General features: G+C 40.1%; 1 protein-coding gene across 1 annotated transcript; it reads left to right on the top strand.

Annotated features, from left to right (window-relative positions):
* The first annotated feature begins 550 nt into the window (after positions 1-550).
* Positions 551-21,062, top strand: snx33 (sorting nexin 33). The gene is made up of 2 exons (XM_034085328.1): positions 551-2,820; positions 17,673-21,062. Exons 1-2 carry the CDS (start codon positions 1,380-1,382, stop codon positions 17,924-17,926), a joined length of 1,695 nt encoding a protein of 564 aa, XP_033941219.1. The 5' UTR covers positions 551-1,379; the 3' UTR covers positions 17,927-21,062.
* The last annotated feature ends 1,720 nt before the right edge of the window (positions 21,063-22,782 follow it).

Genomic DNA, 22,782 nt, shown 5'->3' with positions numbered 1-22,782 from the left:
ACTTCAAGATATATATATAGATAGATAGATAGATAGATAGATAGATAGATAGATAGATAGATAGATAGATAGATAGATAGATAGATAGATAGATCCCAGCATTCAGTAATAAGTCATGCATTCAAAATGCACTTAGGCCTGAGAAAAAATATTTAAATATTAGCATCAACATGTTCTTAAAATGATATACTTAAAAGTATTCATCATGCAGAATGGACCATTTTAGAATAATATAGGACTACATTATATAATTGGATTTATTATTATCAGATCATTTCAATGCTGCAGCTGATAGGGCTTATTTGAATTAACTAGTGTACTAGTATCTTAAAAATATGAACGTAAGAAATTATTCCAATACTGCTTTTACTACTTAATCACCAGCTTTATCATATTTTTCTGAAAACTGTGTGTCGTTGTTTGTAGTTTGTAAGTAATGTGTTCCTCCTGTAGGAGGCGATGTTGAGCCAGTTTCTCCTCTACAAAGAATATAAAGGATCTGATGAAAAAAAAGAGAACTTGCCTTCAATTGTCCAAGTCTACGGTCATGGAAAGAGTTACTTTGTTGCGGCTCGCACAGGAATAAACCCCAAGAAACAACACTGGCCAGAGATGTGTGTTGATACTTTTTAGCAGGACATTGGTTGGTTTCTGATGTTGCTTTATTTTCTAATTGTAAGCACCGACTGAAGATGCGCAGGAACCTGTTTACAAGGGACACGCTGCAAGTATTAGTCTGAGGGAATGCGGAGCAGGCTCACAATGCACCGGGATACCATTACTCATCGCTCTGTTTTTCTCCACGCCGGGGCACTTTGTTTCCCGGATGTTTTCATCAAGGAGCGTTTTAGGATCTGTAATGGCAAACAAGGGTCCGACAAGTGAACAAAGCGAGGCTGCAGTACCGTTTCTGAAGGATTAAAACAACCCACGGTGCTTATGGAGGAGCTCTTTGGTGAAACCAGTTTTGTACCTGTTGTATTTGTGATGTAAAGGGAGTCCTTCTGTTATGAGGAAGTTATTGAGTTATAACACATTTACAGCCTGACGTTGTTGTTAGACTTTTAAGGACAGGACAATAGAGCCTCAATGGGCTGAGGATGCTAGTGGTCACAGTAGGTATATTTTAGACTTTTTTGGCGGATAGAAGTAATAGTTTTACACAACTGTTGTCTTCTCCTTCTAAGTGTCAGATTATTCAATTTACTAAAGTCATAGACTACTGTGACACCTGATCCAACAGCTGCCATGTAATTTGAGGCGAGTTTAATTATTAAAGTGAGCTCGTGTCAGATGTTTCCAAAACAGTAGCATAATTATACTCTAGGCACTATGTGCATGTAGGGTTTTCTTGCTGTTGGACCCACTGGAGAATCAAGATGTCAGCGAAAGCCAAAGCACTCTACACTTTCCAAAGTGAAAACAAAGAGGAGATCAGTATCCAGGAGAATGAGGAGCTGGTTATCTTCGACGAGAACTCGGTGGACGGATGGTTTCAGGGGGAGAACAGCCGAGGGGAGAAGGGTCTCTTCCCAGCATCCTATGTGGAAGTTATCCGCACTCGCTCAAACTCTAACGTGACAAACTGCTCCATCAGCCCAGCAGGGTCTTTGGGAAATGACTCGTCCTTTTTATCATCATCAACCCCAAACACCTCTTTGACTTTGCAATCGAATATCTACGACAATGATGAAGATGATGATGATGACTGGGACGACTGGGATGACAGGTCGACGGTTGTGGACGACGGTGACCACAGGAGCCCTGGGGCCAATGGGCACCCCCATCACAGCCCACTGTCCAACAATCCCAACGTGCACTACCGGGCCAAACCACACATGGAGAGACAGGACAGCATCTCCGGCTCGAGGAAAGGCAGCGTGGTGGGCAGGAACTTGAACAGGTTTTCCAGCTTTGTCCGCTCAGGGGTGGAAGCGTTTGTGTTGGGGGATGTACCCATGATGGCGAAGATAGCTGAGTCATACACCATTGAGATGGGTCAATTGGGGCCAGTTTGGCAGGCGAGCCCAAAGCCTTTCTCCTGTTCCGTCGAAGACCCCACAAAACAGACAAAGTTCAAGGGTATCAAGACGTACATTTCCTACCGTGTCACGCCGAGCCACATAGGGCGTGCCGTGTACAGACGCTACAAACATTTTGACTGGCTGTACAACCGCTTACTGCACAAGTTCACTGTGATCTCCGTGCCTCACCTGCCTGAGAAGCAGGCCACGGGGCGATTTGAGGAAGACTTCATCGAGAAGCGCAAAAGGCGACTGATACTGTGGATGAACCATATGACCAGTCACCCAGTACTCTCCCAGTATGAAGGCTTAGAGCACTTTCTAATGTGTACTGATGACAAGCAGTGGAAATTGGGCAAGAGGCGGCAAGAAAAGGACGAGATGGTTGGTGCCCATTTCATGCTGACCCTTCAGATCCCCAACGAGCACCAGGACCTTCAGGATGTAGAGGAGCGCATCGACACCTTCAAGGCCTTTGCGAAGAAAATGGATGACAGCGTTTTGCAGCTCACACATGTTGCTTCGGAGCTGGTTCGTAAACACCTGGGTGGGTTCAGGAAGGAGTTCCAGCGGCTGGGAAATTCTTTCCAATCTATCAGCCATGCGTTCACGCTGGACCCTCCCAACAGCTCAGAGAATCTCAACAAAGCCATCTCCCATACGGGCCGCACCTACGAGAACATTGGAGAGCTGTTCGCAGAGCAACCTAAGAATGACCTCTTCCTTATGCTGGACAAGCTGTCCCTCTACCAAGGCCTGCTCGCCAACTTCCCGGACATTATTCATCTACAGAAAGGTAAAATCATATATGAGAAGTTTTAGTGTGTGAGAAATGTATTTTATGTCCTTCTGTATTACTACCTCATTACAGGGAAACTACAACAACATGTGAATGGTGATTACTTCCATAATCCACACAGATGTTTGGATGAGTCCTCAGCCTCCCGTCTGATTTTATTTCCTGCAGCTTCATTCATGTTTTACTGTCCATCAGGACACATAATTACATAATTTCATAGCACAGCAATTAGCATGTATCAAAAGGTGTAAGTTGATTATCATGAACTCTCAGACACACACACCAATTATAACTCTAACAGGCGACGAAGCGCTTTTAAATTGAGAAGTGTTGCAAAAGCTTTAGTAATATATCAGTATGTCTGCTAAGTAGCAATGACCTTATGGCCAGTGATCACATTTTGCTCTCAAACTGTCCTATACATTTGGTTACGGATGACAGGTTAGGTCATCTCCCCTTCTCACAGACAAACACATGCAGAGACGAGTGACATTTGAACCCAGGAACGGAACATATTGTCGGATGTGTTGCAGTCAGTCTGATGAATATGAGGTCAGAGTGTTCGTCAGTAGCGGCTAAGGTCAACTGTTCCACCTCATTGACCCCAACCCAACCAGAACAAAACACACACATACGACCAAATTCTCTCGGTTCAACAAATACTTTCATAATAATGACTGACTTAAACAACCTGGACAAAGTATCAGAAAGAATAATCACTCATTTGCTCCATTATGGAATCACACCTCAAGTGTAATAGTCATAGTAACTTTATTCGTTTCAATAGCTCTTTATGATACTGACATCATTCAGCGTGGTTCTACGTGGTTCTACGTGGTTCTACGTGGTTCTACGTGGTTCTACAGTAGTTCCATAGGAGATTGAAGTGATATTGACAATTGACCTTGTGTTTAAATTGAGTGCATTTCTTTTGGAAGCTCAACTTAGACTCCTCTTGGCTCTGTCTAAAAATGTATGAGATAAATGGGCAAGAGGTTTTTTGTGGTGTTATTTTACAACTAGCTGTCATGATGAGACAACGGCACCTGAGTGTAATCCGCAGGGAGTGGCTCATTGATATGTGATGTCATTTTAACTCATGTGACTACTTTTCAAGAAGTGGTTCAGCTTGTTTCCAGTTGTCAGCACTCACAACTAGTGGTGCACGATAATTATCGGCCCGATAATTATCGGTCCGATATTAGGAATTATGACGTCATCCCGATAAACCCGATAACAGTATTAATAGCCCCAATAATATACAATATACTTGGGTAAAAATAAATAAAAAAGTACTGCGGTGTGGGTGGATTGGGATGAGGGGCGCTTGTTTTTCTCTCGGCTCCTCCCGTGTTGCCAGTACTGTGGTATTGTGGTTTAGAAAGAGGGGAGTTCTTCACAAATCCAGCGCTCCCTAACTCATGCCTGGCTGTAGCGTAAATGGTGTGCGGCCGTGAAGCCAGGACAGTAAACAAACATGTCGTCGGTAGTATGGGACTATTTCAAAGTTTCAGAGTTAGATCGTTCGCTTGCTATTTGTATTAACAAATGCAATGCAGAAGTTCCACGAGGAGGGAACAAGGCAACGAGCTATAATACTTCCAACCTGATTAGTCGCCTGAAACATCGCCATGGCTACGATGGTGTGTTAACAGCGTACGAAGACGCCTGCGCTGCTAAACTAGCGGCGAATCCAAAGCCAGCTGCAAAGGCACCGGCGCTTTTACCTATCGACGAGGCTTTTGAAAAAGGCAAGAACTTTATTTGGGAAAATAAATATGGTCACTTTGAAGTCAAAACTGTTCTTGGCTTTGTTTTGTTCATAGTGGTAATGCTCATGTCATTTGCTCACTACTAGTCTCTTTTTTACCACCAGGTGTGCAACAACTACAGGTACATTTAATATACATATTATTATTATTATCGGTTATCGGTATCGGTCTTGAGAAGCAGGAAGTTATCGGTATCGGTTTCAAAAGCCCAATATCGTGCATCCCTACTCACACCTGTGTGTAAGCATAACTGCCCACATTGAGAACTGGTACTGGTAGCAGCTAATGTTGGAGTTATTCTGTTTATATGTGTTCAAAATGGCCACCCCATCGCTGGAATCAATGGCTTGTTGTTTGACTGTCAGGAATTAGCATAACGCTGGTTAGTCAGTAACCCGCAAACCATAAAGCTAGCATTTTCCTGTAACAGTAACATAGCAGATTTGAATACTCTGCAACGGTGTTTATGACGGCTGATTTTCATAAACCTCGTGGTGAAATATGCTGCACTACAACTCATGCCTCTCCTCTCGTGACCCTGTGGTCCAAGACAGTGAGAGCTTTGACGTATCAGCGCTCTGTATCAGTTCTCAAACAAATAACTGTATCAGCTGTTGGCGTTAGTTACAGAGGAAGGAAAGGGATGCTGCCAGGAGTGTACAGTAAATATTATTATCCTACTTCAAACAGCTGGCGATCATTATCCCAGAGGTCATCTGTGATACCATTCAGATTAGTGACATGTAGCCACTCCACCCACGGATACATGAGAAAAACAAAACCTTCTGAATCATATTAAAGGGTCAGTCCACTCAACTCACAAACTCAGCAATTATATCATTCAACCCTGGTGGGGCAGATCGTTTTCTGTGCAAAAGTCTTTATAGGTCTGGCTCTAAAATATTCTAAATACTATAAAACCACAGAGGACATTTGATTCACACTTATTTTATCGGGATGAGAAAGGTGGATATCACTAATATCCATAATCTGCTTGTCTACATACCACCACACGCACACACACACACACACACACACACACACACACACACACACACACACACACACACACACACACACACACACACACACACACACACACACACACACACACACACACACACACACACGCTGAAATGTAGCATTCAATAATTCATTTGGTTCTTTTTTTGGAAGAAAATATGACAACAAATGCCCCCTCTTCTGACGTACTTACTCTTTAAACAAGTTTTTCTTAATTTAAATAAAACATGTGCAAAGTTTAGACTATTTGACAAATATCTTGTGCCCTGGCTTTATTTAGACAAACTTGGCTTATATTTTTTACATAATTTGTATAAAATGGTTATACTCCAAAGCAACGGTTTTTTCTTTTTAAGTAAAAGGTGAACTAAAATTAGGTTTGGTGTAGGGCTGCTCAATTAATCGTATTTTAATCGCAATTACGATTATGGCTCGCAACGATTACGAAAACAACGTAATCGAAATAAAACGATAATTTTTTTATTATTATTACTTTTTTTTATTATTGGTTTTTCAGTTGAGTTATACTTAAAGTTCAAGGTAATCAACTGTTAAAAACATACTGTTCAACATTTTTTTAAATTGATGTTTTCAAAGTAAATGGATCATCGTTTTTAATAATCGTGATATCAATTATTGACCCAAACAATCGAGATTATGATTTTTGCCATAATCGAGCAGCCCTAGTTTGGTATTGGAAACAGTATTTTACATTTTTTGTACCCAACCTTGACGCGAGACAACACATACTGTCCTCGAAGAGGTTGTGTCGCAGCGTGTTTTTGAAGGCAAGGACCTTTTCTGGGTCTTCCTCCAGATGAATCCCCTTGATGTGACTTGTTCTGCTGACCCACATACAGCTGTGGCAACACTCAGATCCCACAGAACTGAGGTCAAGCTTTTCCGGTGATCTCCTCCTCCTCCTCAGGTCCTCATTGCTGCTATTTTTGCCTCACCGAGTTCTATAATAGTTGTTTCTAACTGTGATCCTGTTGAGCATGTGAACTACAGGAATGTTATTTCTCTATGAGATGTGATGCGGGGTAGCGACTGCATGTGGCCTTGATAAAAAGGATCCAGGGAGGAGAAGATTTAGGGGATTGGCGTCAACATGTCAGGGAGTGCTGCAAACATCTCTTTCTCCACTTTTCTCAGTTCTGTCCTGACTTACTTCTCTGTTGGTCTCTGCTTTTGCTCAATCTAGAAGTCATTCTGTCACTGTTTCGTTATCCACTTCATGTCTGTTTTATTTTCTTTCTCCAAAGAAAGTACCCATATCAGAGTTATCTGTCTGGGCAGCTGCCCTGGTTTCAATAATGGAGAAAGTAAATCTAGTCTGGTCTGAAGGCGTGGACTCCTAACAGTGCTCTGCTGCACTTTGAAACCCCGCCAAAATGAATCCCAAAGACTTTGATCTCTTTTGAAGACAATCGAACATCTTGATCTATAGGATTAAATACATTCCATTCTTATAGAATAGAGGGCCTCCGAGGCTTCATTGTGAGGCCCAGATGTGAGCAGGGGTTCATTTGTTATTTGGTAACCCATGGAATTGAATTATTGTACATAACCATAAACTAAGCTTGTCATCAATCATAGACTTTATGTAAGACGTGGACATAGTCAGCGTAACGTCACCCATTGCTTTGTGGACTACAGTTTTGGGGCCTTGGTCGTTTGACTGTTTTCATCTTGGTTTTTTGGACCCAGAATGGACACAATAGAGTAGAGCAATGTACAGCCAAATAATGAACAGTCATTTTTAGGTCACTCAATTGTGAAAATTAACGTTAAAGGGGACCTATCATGCAAAATGCACTTTTGTACGTCTTTTATACATGAATATGTGTCCCCGGTGTGTCAGGGAACTCACCAAGTGTCAGAAAACACAACCCTCTCTCTTTTCCTCCATACCCAAATCCCTAAAAACGGGGCTGCAACGGATCTGATACAGACTGATCCAGATTTTAAATTGTTCTGACGTCAGAAACGGGGTGCTCCGCCTATATGGGTAACTCTCCACCAATCAGGGGAATGAGAGGTTGCGTGGCATGGTAACAGCATGGTAACAGCATGGTAACAGCATGGTAACATGACGCTTGTGCCTCGCCCCTCTCCTTTGCAGGGGGGCGTGGTCAGCTGCATCTTATTTGCCACAGAATCAGCCCTTGTGAAGACAGGGCTGGAATAGAGCAAATAGAGTGAAATGAGGCATGGCTAAAATGCATGATCTGTTTGGTATTTTGAAAAAAAAACTTCAGACATGTTTTATATAGGTATGGCCCTACAATATATTATTCAAATATAGCATGATAGGTCCACTTTACAGCATGCTTTGATGGGCTCATGGACGATAACACAGAAAACACGCAGTTTGCTTCATTCCAAAGTAGTCATCACAAGGTAGACCCAACCTAAAGCATACCCTGCTTTATTGTATATCTTACTCTAAAGGGGTCATCATTTACCAAATGAACATCATGCTGTGTTGAAAAATACTTTACACTGGTGATTGCAAACATAAAGTCATCAGTAAAAGGTTTGCTAAAGTAATAAATCAACTATAGACTTCAATTCAAATCGGACTTCTCTTTGCTACTAGCTTATTTGCTTCCTGCTGGATGTTAGAGGAAATGCTACTGTAGTCACTTCACTATTGGCTTCACTTTTCAGGCCATCAAACTGGTCTTCAATATGACATTTTCTTCAGCAATTGTAACGTGTAAGGTATTTATTTGTGCAAGAATATCAGTTATCATGTTCTGTAGGTTTTGTTACCTGGCAAAAAACGGAGGTACTTATCTGAGACAAACCACCACCTCACGAAGCCTTTGAATAAACACACAAGGGTTCACAATAGAGGGAAACCAACCCGCCCCACGGTGAGGGTATCAGTCCGATCTGATCACATGTGTTTGAAGATGAAATCTGAGGCGTTGGATCTGGATCTGCATCACCTGTGTCCTTAGAATGACTTGTTGAGGAAAGAAAGGCAAAGTTACAGTTCAATTCCTGTGGATAACAACAAAAGCGGTGATGAATACATTTGACTTTGTGGGCTGGCTTGGAAACGCCACTTTGGAATTATAACAGTAGAATCCTGAAGTACAAGGTCATACATGGCCTTAGACCAAAGCAAAAGCCATGACAAATGTGATGTGGGAATATGCAGCACATACACCAGACCTAAGCTGTTCTCATTTTATCTTGACACCTTTTTCGGACATTTGGATTGTTCTTAAGAAAATAATTAGTGGTGTTTGTGTGATCCACAGCAGTGCAGACAATTATTCAGTTTGAGAATGAGCCAGATCCCCTGGGACACATCCAGCAAGCCAGCAAGCCAGCAAGCCAGCAAGCCAGCAAGCCAGCAAGCCAGCAAGCCAGCAAGCCAGCAAGCCAGCAAGCCAGCAAGCCAGCAAGCCAGCAAGCCAGCAAGCCAGCAAGCCAGCAAGCCAGCAAGCCAGCAAGCCAGCAAGCCAGCAAGCCAGCAAGCCAGCAAGCCAGCAAGGCAGCAAGCCAGCAAGCCAGCAAGGCAGCAAGCCAGCAAGGCAGCAAGCCAGCAAGGCAGCAAGCCAGACTTTAATCTGGACAAGAGTTTGGTTGTCCTCCATATGGCAACACATTACACCACATGCAGGCTCTATCAGTTTCCCCCTTAATCAGCAACAGGGGGTTGTCTTAACTTTGGGATTCTGCCTTCTTTTAAATGCATTTGTATCTGAACAGTATTCAATCAATGTTGTTTAGTTTCCAAAGTGCTAACTCATGCCGTGTTTATATTTTCTGACAAACATGTTACCGATTAACATTCAAGAAAACACAGCAGAAAAGAATGCTCTGTCAGCAGGTAGAAACCCCGGCTCGGGTTTCAGGAACGTGCCATGGCCCAGTTATTGCACCTGTTTAAACATTGATTATGTTGTTTTGTTGGCTACAGTTCACATAGCTGTCTGTGGTGACTATGGAGAGCAAATGTTTTCTCTCCTATTTGCTAACTCATAAATCTTGACAAAGCCTAGGCCTTCGTCTTCACACATACTGTCTATCCTATCCACATGCTTCTGCATTCCTGCCCGTGTTGGCCCAGTGCACTGCTGTTTCACACTGAAGGAGATTACAGATGTCTCCAAGAACTCAGTCTTTACCACCGCCGGCTCCCTCTTCTCACATTGTGTGGTTAAGTGTCATAAGACTGAAAAAGACATGCAGTAAGAGAGTAAGCTTATATTGAATGACTAGTGCTATAGCTGCTCCACATAACTTGTTTTATATATTCTGTCCCACTCATAGAAACAGCAGTAATTTGATAACACATTTTTACCTTTCAGAGTACAATGCGGTCTAATACAACACCACCAATATTCAAAACCTCAATTATAAAAGAGTTGAGACGATGCTTCACAAAGGAGAATAAATGATAGCTTTCTATCGTAGCTAGATTCTGTCGTTTCCAGTAGCTATTAAGGCCATGATCAGAGAAACAATAGCCCAAATGCAGCCTCCTGATTCATTTCAATGGGACCACTGTTTGGCATCGGCAGTGAGGTTGTGCCAATATCAACCTCTGTCCGACATATGCCTTAAAACAATGCAACATCATTGAATTGGACACAGAATTAGCGAAAACAATGCATGTAAGTGTAATGTGTGGCAATATATTGATATTATATCGATATCTTGTATTGAAACTATATTAATTTAGATTGTGTATATCGTAATATAGCATATCCTGGTTTTAAAGTATGTCTTAGGAAAGTAACTGCTGTTCGGGTTAATCCAAAGAGCATGTAGATATGGATGTGTTTGTCTTTCTGTACGTGTTAGCCTTGTGATTGACCGGCAACCTGTCAAGATTGTACCAAGTTTCTTGCTCAATGCGTGCTGGGAAGGGCTTGAATCTCCATCAACCCTTAAAGGGACAGTTCACCCCAAAATCAAAAGTACATATTTATTTTGACCTGTATTTATCAGTCTTGATTTAGGGAAATCAGGCACAGAGTTGTCTGTCTTCTCTCAAAAATAATGGAAGTAAAGAAAAATAGAAAAGGAAACCAGATGGTGCTCAGCTTTTGGTGCTCATAGGGCCCACCTTTTTTTTCTTCCAGATATCATGACCTGATTATTCAAGATAATTCACAGGCGTTGTTGTCAGCATTTCAATTGAGAAACAGACGGAAGGGTTATTCATTTCTGATTTTGGGTGACCTGTCCCTTATTCAATAATAATGGTTTTGGAGATAGAGTGCTTGTATTGTTGTGAATAAAAGGAAAATAGAGGTAATGTTAGACATCTGTATCTGTTTATGCTATGATCAATTCATTCTTTGGCATCACATCCACTAGTTAGGTCATACTTTCACTGTGTATCTGCCCTTTGAGCTTCAGTGCAGCTAAAGTAACCAAAAACTAAAACGTCATATTCTTTGTCTCTGTTTTGCTACAAGTGTTCAGCTAAAAGGGAGCATTTACCCAAACAGTATCCTCATGTTACCTCCACTGACAGCAATAAAGCTTTAAAGGGGCCCTATTATGCTTTGGAGGGTTTTCACTTTTCCTAAAGTGTGTTATATAGGTTTTGTGCCTCTAAATCTGAAATGCATTGATTGGAATCTATTATTTACTTCCGCAACATAGTAACATTACTACGTAGCAGTCACGCTTCTATTAGCTAGGGGCGAGACATCTCTAAGCGGTTGACCAATCGCGACAGAGCCAGCCAACTAACCAATGAGAGCAGACTGGGCTCTGGCCCTGCTGCAGCACAGGAAGTAGGAGAAAAATAAAGCGCTTTCTGGACATTAAAGCATGTAAACATGTCACTGTAGAGGCACTGAATACATATGAACCTGAAAATGAGTATAATAGGGCCCCTTTAAGCTTCAGAGAGATTTATCTGCTCAGAGCTGTTGTCATGGTAGCACTGACATGGTAACGATGCCTGTGGTTCACATGGCGACACCATCCCTCAGAGGACAGCATTGCATTCTCTGGTCTTTTCTTGTGTTACGCAAAAAAGCATCATAAAATATAGGACAATGGAAAACTCTTGTCATCAGACCAAGTATTTAATTTCATATGGTATGTCATTTGAGGCTGGATATCCTGTTGAAATAATGTATTGCATTTGAAAGCCCAATTTATTTACATTGTGATCATCCAATTGTCTTTCATCACAGGGATAACTTTGTTTCTCTCTCAAGTAATTGCAACACTACGCAGTGAACAATAGTTCCATGGAAGACTCAAAGCAATACAAGAAAGACATCTGTTCTTTGTCAAAGGCAATGAAACTGTTATAAATTAATTGCACAATCAGAAAAGGAACAGAAAGCCTTAAGACTCGGAGGAATTTAAGGAATCATTACTCTTGTCTCTTAAAGATTAGAGTAAAAGTGATAAGTTATACCAAGGAGTAATGATGTCCCAGTTAATGTTGACACATCTATAGTTATTTATTAGTTCATGTTAACTCATAATATAGTTATTTTTTGTTCCTGGTCGCAGCTTCAAATCCCATAACATTTCCATATCAAGTCCAATTTTCGATTTCACTGTGACAGCATACAAATATAGGAGCTGAAAAAGAATGACATAAATCCCTTTGCTGAGTTATGTTATATAATACTGGGGACTATTAACAGCAGTGATGAATTATATTACCCTTCAAGATCAGTGATGAGCATTTCCTTCTTTAAAATCAAATCCATCTGATAGAAACATGTCTGACATCAGCCTAGGTTTAAAAGAGCATCTGTGTGGAAGTGTAGTGCACGATAGTGTTTTAGATCAGATTCTCTTAACGAAATAAGTACAGAACATCTGTTGCTTTGCATGGATTCAATTAAGAACTTCAATTGGAGCCATTGGAATCTCACTGTCTTATTTATGTGAGCACTGTTGCAATCACGGTAAAAAAACTAGTAGATGAGCCAAAAGTTATATCATGTGTGCAGAATAAATTGACTGATCACAGATTAAGCACTTCTGGTAAGTAATTCCCCCTTGCAGGCCATAGAGGGTGGTTGTGTTTCTACATCCCTCGGAGTGATACAACAAATCAAACAATTGGAAACATTTGTTTCAGTGTCTCATAGCAAATTACCCCCAAAGATAAATTGACAAAGGGTACTTGAGATGGCTAAAAGCGGTTGGAAGCAGATTCCAGCTGGGGACATGAACGCTCTCTGTTTTTATCTGTGTATCTGATTTGGTGGGATAAACACTATAACTGTTAGATTACTCAGCAGTGGGGTTTTCTCATGTTTGTGTATCCGTGAGGCTTTTAAGGCCCACATTAAACGCTGGCAGTACTTTTGACCCTGTCATGCATCCTTGAAGCTGTGTTTCAGTTTCTCCCTTTCCAGATTTTCTGCACTTTTGCAATCTTTTGTCCTGTATTTTTTACTTTCCTTCCTTCTGTACTTAAATAGTTCTGTCCCTTTTAATTTCAGTATTTACTTAGTTTGCTTTTTTTTAAAAATGGAAACATTGCCAGTGATTTCACCCATGAGACAGTTCTGACCGCAATATGTGTGTCAGCTAGTTTGCTTTCCAAGCTTAGCTTTTTTCTCCCACTTTCATTACCCTACTTATTATTTTCACCCATAAGAAGTAAACAGCTATGTGTTTTACCTTCGGAATAACCTTATTGAAATCAATATCGTAAAACCATAAGAGGAACAAAGCCACAGAGTACAGATCAATCCGAAATAAGGTTAAAGAGCTAATGCAACTGGTTAGCGTTAGCATGTTTTTTACTTGCAGATCACCCTACAAGTTCTTTGTCAGTAAGCCGTTTTCCCCTATTTCACATGGATTCACCTATAGTTTGCAAATGTATGCTGTTACTTTAGCTAAGAAAACATTGTGTAGCAGCAATATTTTAGTAAGAAGCCTTTTTGTTGACTTTATGTGAGGATAAACTGAGAACAAACGCCTTAGTTATCAGTCCTCTGTGGTGCTTGACGCAGACGTCAGCAGTCCCTCCACACACACACACACACACACACACACACACACACACACACACACACACACACACACACACACACACACACACACACACACACACACACACACACACACACACACACACACACACACACACACACACACACACACACACACACACACACACACACACACACACACACACACACACACACACACACACACACACACACACACACACACACACACACACACACACACACACAGCCCTATACTAATGGTCAGTGTTTTGTGGTGACAAGCCTAATTTGTCCTCTGTTGAATTTTGTTTCTGTTTACTCGACTTTCCATTGTGAATAACATCCACTAATCTTAGTCAGTCACGTTAGGTCTTGTTTGATATCTTTGGTCCAAAATCACAGATTTGTTTATTTTACAGTACAGAGAGTCCTGGCAGTATTTGGAAATGAAAGAAGATAAAGGCTTTTAGTAAGCAATGTTTTCATAATTGGTGATTGTATCCAACTTAACCTCTTAAAGGAAGGTACAACCTTTGAAGGAGTGTATCTTGAATTCTAAATTCCATTTTCCTAATGTCCAAGTCTTTTGGACAAACAGGTTATAAGTCATTCTATAATTGGTGACATAAACACAATAGTACATAAGTAATGGCTTTGTACATAAAGCAAACCATAGTAAACCATCGCAAAGCTTTAAGAATTTGGGTATTTTAAGGGAAACGATATTTACCCAGTGATCCAAGTAGGGTCACATCAACTTGGCCGTACTTTGGGTAACTTAGTTAAACAGGTAAGATAGTTGACATCTTCCCTATTTTAGCCCATTTCAATGGCATTGTTCGATTTATATTCTCCTTGACAATACACTATTAAAGATAAAATGTTTAAAACAACGAGAGGACACTAACCAGTATGCATTGAAAATGGCTGCCACTGAGATCCATCATGTGACGCAGGTCATATGGTTTCGGAACAAACAATTTTTTTGTTGCAAGGGGATATTCTTTTTGATTTTCTCTGACAAAAAATAGGAACGCCATTTCTTTTTTATTGCAATGTGTGCAAACATTTTGATTTTTTTATATTTGTTCCCCTTAACTGCTCAAATATGATCATTTGGAAGACATTTATCACTTTTTCAGTTTACTAGCTGATCTGATGACTCAAGAGAGCCATTTCAATAATATCGCAAAAGTTGATTCTACGACACCACCTATCAACCAATGTTATTTTTATCCTGTCTGATTAAATACAAATTAAAAGGGGAATGATCATTTATACTAACAAGCCTCAACTTAAATGGCTCCACTTCAGTTTAATGACACCTTTATTTATTAAATAGGAAGAATTATTTAAATAGCTATGACTGGAAATCCCAGATGAGAAGGAGTTCAGATTAAACACATTTAAAGAACTTGAAACTGCTTTCTGCAAATGTTTGGATCTTAGAAGAGCCTTCAGTCTGTGGAGAAAAGTCATGCTTAAGAGAAGGGATTGGGACATTTCGAAAGACATAAAAGAACCCAAGCGACACATAAACAAATACAAATATCTTAAAGAGAGACTTCCGTTCTTAGTTTATTGTTTGTGTAAAACGGACAGAAGGTAGATGAAGACGTGGAGAAGAAGTGCTGAACTTCCTGAACTCACTCTGCAGTGACCTCGGGCTGTGGGAATGGGGAATTTAGCAGATGCCTGAGTTCAATTCCCCAGAGGGTTGTGGCCGTAATGAATCTCCACCGTCCTCATTCTTCTTCTTCTATACACATACTGTATGACTTAATAAACTAGATAGGGTATCTGCAGGTCTTATGAAGGACAATCTTCTTCTAAAAAGGCATTTCCTTTTCAAAATGTGTAAATATTGTAGGCATATGCAGTCATGTTGTATAACAGGCCTGTAGCTAACACTGTTAAGACAGCCCGCTCGTTAGAAAGCAATTATGTAATGAAGGGCGAGTGTTGAGTTTGGCAGACAACTTTATTTTTGAATTGGTCAATCATCCATTCACGTTTACTGCCCTTTCGCAATTCCAGGTTGCATTTATTTAAATAATTATTTCATCAGGGCCTGCTTTATATACTGTTGTTGGTAAGTAGTAAGCCGGCACAGACCCATGAAGCTGTCACATGTGAAATAGTGCAATCCTCTCTTTGGCCACCACAGCCATAAAGCATGTGGTCGCCAGTCTGGCTGGGCAAGATAAACAAATCTGGTGACTTTCTAGACCACTGGCCATGTATCATAGAGCACAGTGGCGAGCCGTGACTTTTATACCTAGGCCCTCTGGCAGCCTGGGAGAGAAGGATTGGATTTTTAGAAAAGAAGGAAACTTAAACAGTAGTTTTTGGGCTTTAATTGTGTTAATTGCATCGAGTTAGAGAGCAGATTTAGCTGCGAGGAAGCATTATCTGATCCGAACATGTTGAAATAATTGGGTTTAAGAATAGAAGCAAACCAAAACAGCCTGGTTTTAAATCCAACCATATTTGTTGGTGACTTGTGTCATGTAACTTAGTTTTGCAATATAGAGAGCAGATTTAGCTGCGAGGAAGAATGCATCTTTGTGATGAGATTGTGCATTAGCTGATCCAAAGATCCACCCCCCATAAATCCCCGCTGCACACACAACCATGAGCTCCTTTCCTTTATGTCCCACTGACATGCACATTCTCCTCTCATGTGGAAAACTGAATTCATGAATGTAGGTCAACGCCACTGACTGTACTCCACACGCCTCCTCGCTGGAACAGACTGAAGGTGCTGTTCATGCTTTCCCAGACTACTGCCAGGAATTCCATACAATATCTAAGGCATGCACTTGAATGCATACAACGTGCAGTGGATACATTAAAGACAGAACAACTGCCTGTCCAAACTAGTACTGCTAGCTAGCTTATACATGTCTAAAGTCAGTATTCTTCCTGGTATGGAGATCAGCTCGTATGAGACAGACTCTCTAATTTAGCCATTAGGCTGCTATGTACGTCATTCCGTCTGTGTGACTGTGGTTACAACTTTTTCTGCATCAAACTGAAACTAAACATTTAAGTATGCAATGAAACAAAAAGTAATTGTTCCCTGCTTTACCTATAAAGTGTACAGCTTCACTGGAGCATAGGGGAAAAGTTGTTTTTTACTGCTGATTTCCATGACGGAGATATTTGTATAGCATTACTGCAGCATTTTCTTTCCCTTCCATATAGCTAGCACAACGTAAAGTAATCCACCCAAAGCCAGAAGAGCAATCAAAATCTGAGACGGTTTTTAACTATAGTTATCTTTTATGACCAAATTAGCTTTACGGTTTTTATTTTTATAGTTTAATCAGAAGCACATTTTACAGCTTTTCACTGCCTCTATCATCGCTGCATTTTATTGGTACGAATGCATTTTTAGATTGTCTGAAAATAGCTTTTGGTGACTTTAAAGGCCAGTCCAACCCAAACACAACCAACCTGCTAAAAATGTCAGTAGCCAGATGGCAAGGTGAACATGTGCAATAGTCACAATCCAGGACGTACAATATCATAATAGGCACATTCACATGTATAGGATTTCTGCTGGTTACAAAAGGAAAGCATTTTCCATAACTAAGTTGCAAGAAAAGTCTGTCGGTAGTCATCATCTACTCCAAATGAAGGGTTGATAAATGTGTTGCCAGTGATTGGCGCTGCATAAAGAGGACAAACCGCCAATCTCAGTCATTCATGATCAATTTAACAAACAACCCAAGCAGGATATAAAAGCAAAACGAGCTGCTTATCGAGGACACACTATTTGTCTGTGGGTGGAGGCAGACATCTAAGAGATGGATATCTCAAAAAGTTGGCAAGTTAAACAGAAAGTGAATCACCACATACCACCTACGATAACCTTTTCTGTTTATTAACATCACGATGTCCTTAGCCTATATTCAATGCAATATGTGATGCAGGTCAAATTTCAGACTCGATCTGACCAATAAAGTATTATCGTTATCGTATCGTAATATACGTCTACCAATATTGACACATAAGTGTTTTGTTTGTAATATAAAATACTGTTTTTAAAATATATAACCTTTTAACCTTATCCCAGGTGCCTTCGCCAAGGTGAAGGAGAGCCAGCGGATGAGTGACGAGGGGAAGATGGACCAGGGCGAGGCCGATGGCATCAGGAAACGCTGCCGGACGGTTGGCTTTGCCCTGCAGGCGGAGATGAGCCACTTCCACCAGCAGCGAGAGGTGGACTTCAAACAGATGATGCAGGCCTACCTCACGGAGCAGATAGCCTTTTACCAGCGCGTTGTGCAGCAACTGGAGCGCACCCTGCACATGTACGACGGTCTGTAGAGACACCAAACTGCTGCCTGGTTCGAGATGCCAACAACTAGAGAAGAGAAGGAAAAAGGAAGATTTTGACTCTAATCAAGGCGTTTTGAGGGGTATTGGAAGAGTTGGAAAAGACTTTCAGATAAATTAAGCAATAATTACTGGAATGACGTACTAAGCCAGTCTTTCACTTTGACGGATATAAAGTCAAAACATTTTGAGACCTACTGTACCTTTATATTTCTGAAATACACATCACATAGGCAATGTTGCAGCATATTGTTTATTTTACATAATTTAAGGTGATTGTAACATTAAAATATGAATATAGGTTACAGATTTATACCTAATCTGTATTTTATTGTACAGTGTAACCATGAAACGGGTTCTGTTTGTCCCCTTCTCTCCAACATCATGCACTTTGGATTCTCCTGGGACTGATTCTTCCAAAATGTACAATTATCAAGGAAAACTACTATAATATTCTGGTTCATTAACCACCATCAGAAAAACATTCCAGATGCTCTTCAATATAGCATTTTAGGATTGTATTGCAGTCACTGGCAATGAAAACATAAAAATGTTGGCCAAATTACAATTACATTGGGAATGCACCTTCATCTCGCTCAGATGTTCACTGCAATTAAATACATATCATTTTGTCTGGTATCTCGAGAAGTCACAAATATATATCTTAACTTTGCACCATGTGGAAGACTTACTGATATGATATTCAGTTTAATAGTTACAGGTTTAGTAATGTCATTTTTCAAGATTTTCATGCAGAAAGTGCCTTTACTTTATCCGAGGCATTCTGATGGAATATTTTTAAATGGACCATTTGTCTGTAGTATGGCTTGTGTTTTATAGGGGGAATTATTTCGAATGAGTTGCATTTAGTAAAACGTTTGCACATGTTTTTATACAGTAGTGGGTTATACTGTGGGTTGTGTGTTTATGTGTGGGTGAGTGAGTGAAATGAAATGAACTACTGTGCTGATCAATTGCCTTTTCCATCGTGTAAAACTAAATGTTTGATATGTAGCAGAAGGTTTGCCTAGCCTACAAGTATGAACATTATCAGACAGTTGAGGCGAATTAACTGGTTGTGTGACGCAGACGATCGACTTAGCATTTAATTGCAATTTCCTGAGTTGTGTAGTCACAATATATCAGAGAACAGTGTTCCAACAATTATTTTAATTTGTCTGTCAACGAGTGAGGTAACACACTGGTTATGCAGTCTATGGTCCGACTGATTGCCTTTGCATTTCCACTATTAAGAAACTGGGTGCGGTGACATTTCACTGTTTGCTATTACTCAGCAGTGTTTGATATGCCAGAGGTTATAGGCAGAGCTAACACACCAAACACATTTTTCAACTCACCTGTGTGTGTGTGTATCAGCGTTGTGCTTTTCCCCGACTAGTGTGGCGGGTAGACGGTTAATATCTTAACAAACACTCATGACAAAAACAATGAAGCCCAAATTGTTACTTTATCAATAGTTTTACACAGTTTTGCAATAAATGACATGCGAAGATTGATACCACTCAAATGAATGGGCTATAAAGGTTTCAACTAGCAGGGGATTAGCTTAGCTTAGCTTAGTTTATCATGAGGACTGGAAACAGGCTAGCAGCTAGACTAGCTGTGTCCAAAACTTGTCTCACTATTTAAAAAGGTCATATTTTGTATTTATTTAATATGTACGAAACCAAAGTGTAAAGCTTTAATTGGTTGTGTTATGTGTTAAACCACATTCTGGTTTCTGGTAGGCAGAATGAGTCAGCTGTTTCCAGTCGTTATGCTAAGCTAAGCTAACTAGCCACTGACTATAGCATTTAGTTGATCATGCAGATATCAAGTGCTCTCAATCTTTTCATCTTTCAGCAAGGAAAATAACACACATATTACCAACATTCTTGAGCTAGTCTTTTAATTATAGGCTATAGATAATATATGTTACTTCACTTCTTACAGCTACGATCATGTTGAAGTGTCACACTTTACATTTAGTTTTCCACACAGGATGAGTTATGACAATAAGGATTCATTTTCCACTGTTTGTGTTTATTTCTTAATAACAGCTGTTCCACTAACATTACTCATCCTCTTTAACAAGAAAGAAAACAAATCATGGCAACTTTTGGGTTGACGAGACTATGTCAACCTAAGAGTTTAATGTGGAGTCTGCGTTGCATAATCAGCATTACCTCGAGAAGTGAAGGAAGTGTTTTCTTGTGAGCTTGACACGCTTCTCCACGAGCAATGTCCAGTGTTTATTCCTCAGCTGATTATTCATTTTGATGGAAGAGGGTTTGATCTGTCAGCGGTGTGGATGAAAGGTGAAATGAAAAATGATTTTCTGACATCTCTGCCTGGTGTTTATGAGTGTCAGAATGTGAGTTTCAAGCCTTATTATGGTTCTGCCACAACAAAGAAGTGCTGATCAGTGCAGGTTTCAGTAAACAAATGTGCCTGTGTGTGAGAGTGTGTGCGTGACTCAGATATGAGTGTCTCAGTTACTGGTACTGTTCAGTCCACATCTGCAGCCTTTAACGCTTTGCTGTCTGAATCGGGTGTTGTTTATGTCTATTTTTTAACAAACATTTCCTTTTCTTACTTCAGCATTTCTATTTTATTTCTGTCAACAATTGCGCTCAATTGCAGTTTCTCTGAGACCAAAGAAGTCAGACATGTTCTGCTTCCTTTTTTACTTTGTTAGGTTAAAGTGAAATCTAATGTGCTGTCTGGTTTTGTAATTGAATCTGTTCTACTCTGAGGAAAATGTGAAGAGAGAATTTGGAATATCTAACAAAAACACATTCCATGAAGAAACTTTAGGACAGCGCAGAAAAAGACAGATTTTGGGCAAAAGAAAGAAATGCAAGGTGAAAAAGGAAAAGGGTGAAAATCATTAAAGAAGTGCTTGAAACCCTAATGAGACTTTTCTCTCATGTTCCAGAGCTGCATGATAATAGATGCTAGGTATTTCACAGAGGGGACTGTTTCTTAACATGAATGTGTGAGCGGGTGAGGTGCAGGAACTCTATGCTTCAGTTTCAATCTCTGAAATAACAGATGGTGTTTTTCCGTAAGTAATTTGTCCCTTGATTTAAGGGAAGGGGACCGAAAAATGTTAATAAAAGCAATGAGGCTGAACTCTCTCTCTTCTTTGTGGATTTGTGCAGCAATGTTGTGAGTTGATTTCCATGCATACATTATATAGACTACTCAAGTATTCTGGTTTATATATGAACATGTGAACATCGTATTTTATTAACACCCATATAATGCATTTCTTAAGTAGTAATTTACAAAGAGAACATTGAGGAAAAACTGGGACACTAATCCTTGTAGTCACTTAATCCAATGATTCGTTATTTTCTCTGTTGTGGTGTTTTTTCATGCAGTTTTTTCCACCAATGCTCAGGATGTGATGACACACACACAAACAGTTTGTCCTGAATATAACCAAAGCAAGGAAGCCAGGAGCTGTTATCCAAATTTCTGTTTAAACGTAAACACACTGACGCAGTCATGTTATACCAAAATAATTGAGACACAAAGAAATATGCTCAGGTTTGGCTGGAAATGTGAATACTTAAGATTAAATTCAAGTTCAAGAGTCGGCAATCTGTTAGGTCTATTATCTGCAGCAGAAAGTGTTACCGTGTTTTTAACCATGGCAACACTGTGGCTGGCATTATTTGTTCAGACTAATATCTCAACAACTGTGAGATGGATTGCCATACAGTTTTGTGCAGACATTCATGATCCCCACTGGCAGAAGCCGACTGATGCTAAGTGATCGTCTGGCTTTTCCTACAGTGCCACCAGAGAGGTTACTCGACATAGAAAACTACTGGTGGGATTTTTGTGACTTGAGCTTATATTTTACAAATATTAAATGGGTGAATTAGACTCACTTTTAACTCTCAACTACTCCCTCACAGATATGCGAGTATGACTGTAGTCATGTTTCATATTTATGCTGTTTTAGCCATTTGTGCTAAAAAAATATTTTTGATGAAAAAATGCCACACTTGTCAGATTGGTATGGACACAGTTTGGGCAACTATCTACTGGTTCAACTTTGAAGGAAAATCGCTCACATTATTTAAATTGTTCAATAATTGAAACCATTTTTTCTTTTTTGAATTCCACATTTGTGGGGTAACTTACGAGAAAGCATCTTCTAAAAAAGACACAATCCCTGTTGTTTAGCTGAATGTCTCTGAATAAGGCCAGTCTGATATGAACTTTTAGTCTAAGAACATTTAATTGGAAGTTTCCTAATACAAGTGAGGCCTTCCTGCTGGGTTAATGCTTGGAGACAGTCAGCTGATGAATGCCAAACTGGAGCCGTGGACATAAAGAGAAACTCCGACCTTCCCCTTTAATGTGATCCAGATGTTTCGGAGGCAAACATTTCATTTGGACAGCTCAAATCATCAGCGATGTTGTTAAAGTGAATTAGGTGTGTTGGCATAAATCTTAATTATATTGAGCTCCTACTATTTTAACATTGAGTTCCTTTAAAGTGATAGTTCCTCTCTTGTGTTGACATGAAATAGAAGCTTAAGGAGGACACATTTGCTCCACTGTTTGTCAAGAACAAAGTACCCAAACCCACTTTCAATCTTTTCAACAGAAACAAATAAATGTCCAGATGTTTCTATTAGAGCCCAATGCTGGCGTCTGATGGTAATGTTTCAGACTGTTTAAGGTTTTCGTATGCAACTGGAGCGGCGGGGTGATGTCACCTTCGTGATATGTGCCAGAAGTTGGAGAAGGTGTCATCGAGTTTTCTTAGAAACCCAAGACTGACAGAGAGTGTAAATCTACATTCAGGGCATACATCACGACACTAC

The sequence above is a fragment of the Pseudochaenichthys georgianus genome, chromosome 6, assembly GCF_902827115.2.
Source record: "Pseudochaenichthys georgianus chromosome 6, fPseGeo1.2, whole genome shotgun sequence".
Lineage (NCBI taxonomy): Eukaryota > Metazoa > Chordata > Actinopteri > Perciformes > Channichthyidae > Pseudochaenichthys > Pseudochaenichthys georgianus.
This window is presented reverse-complemented; position numbering and strand designations above follow the sequence as displayed.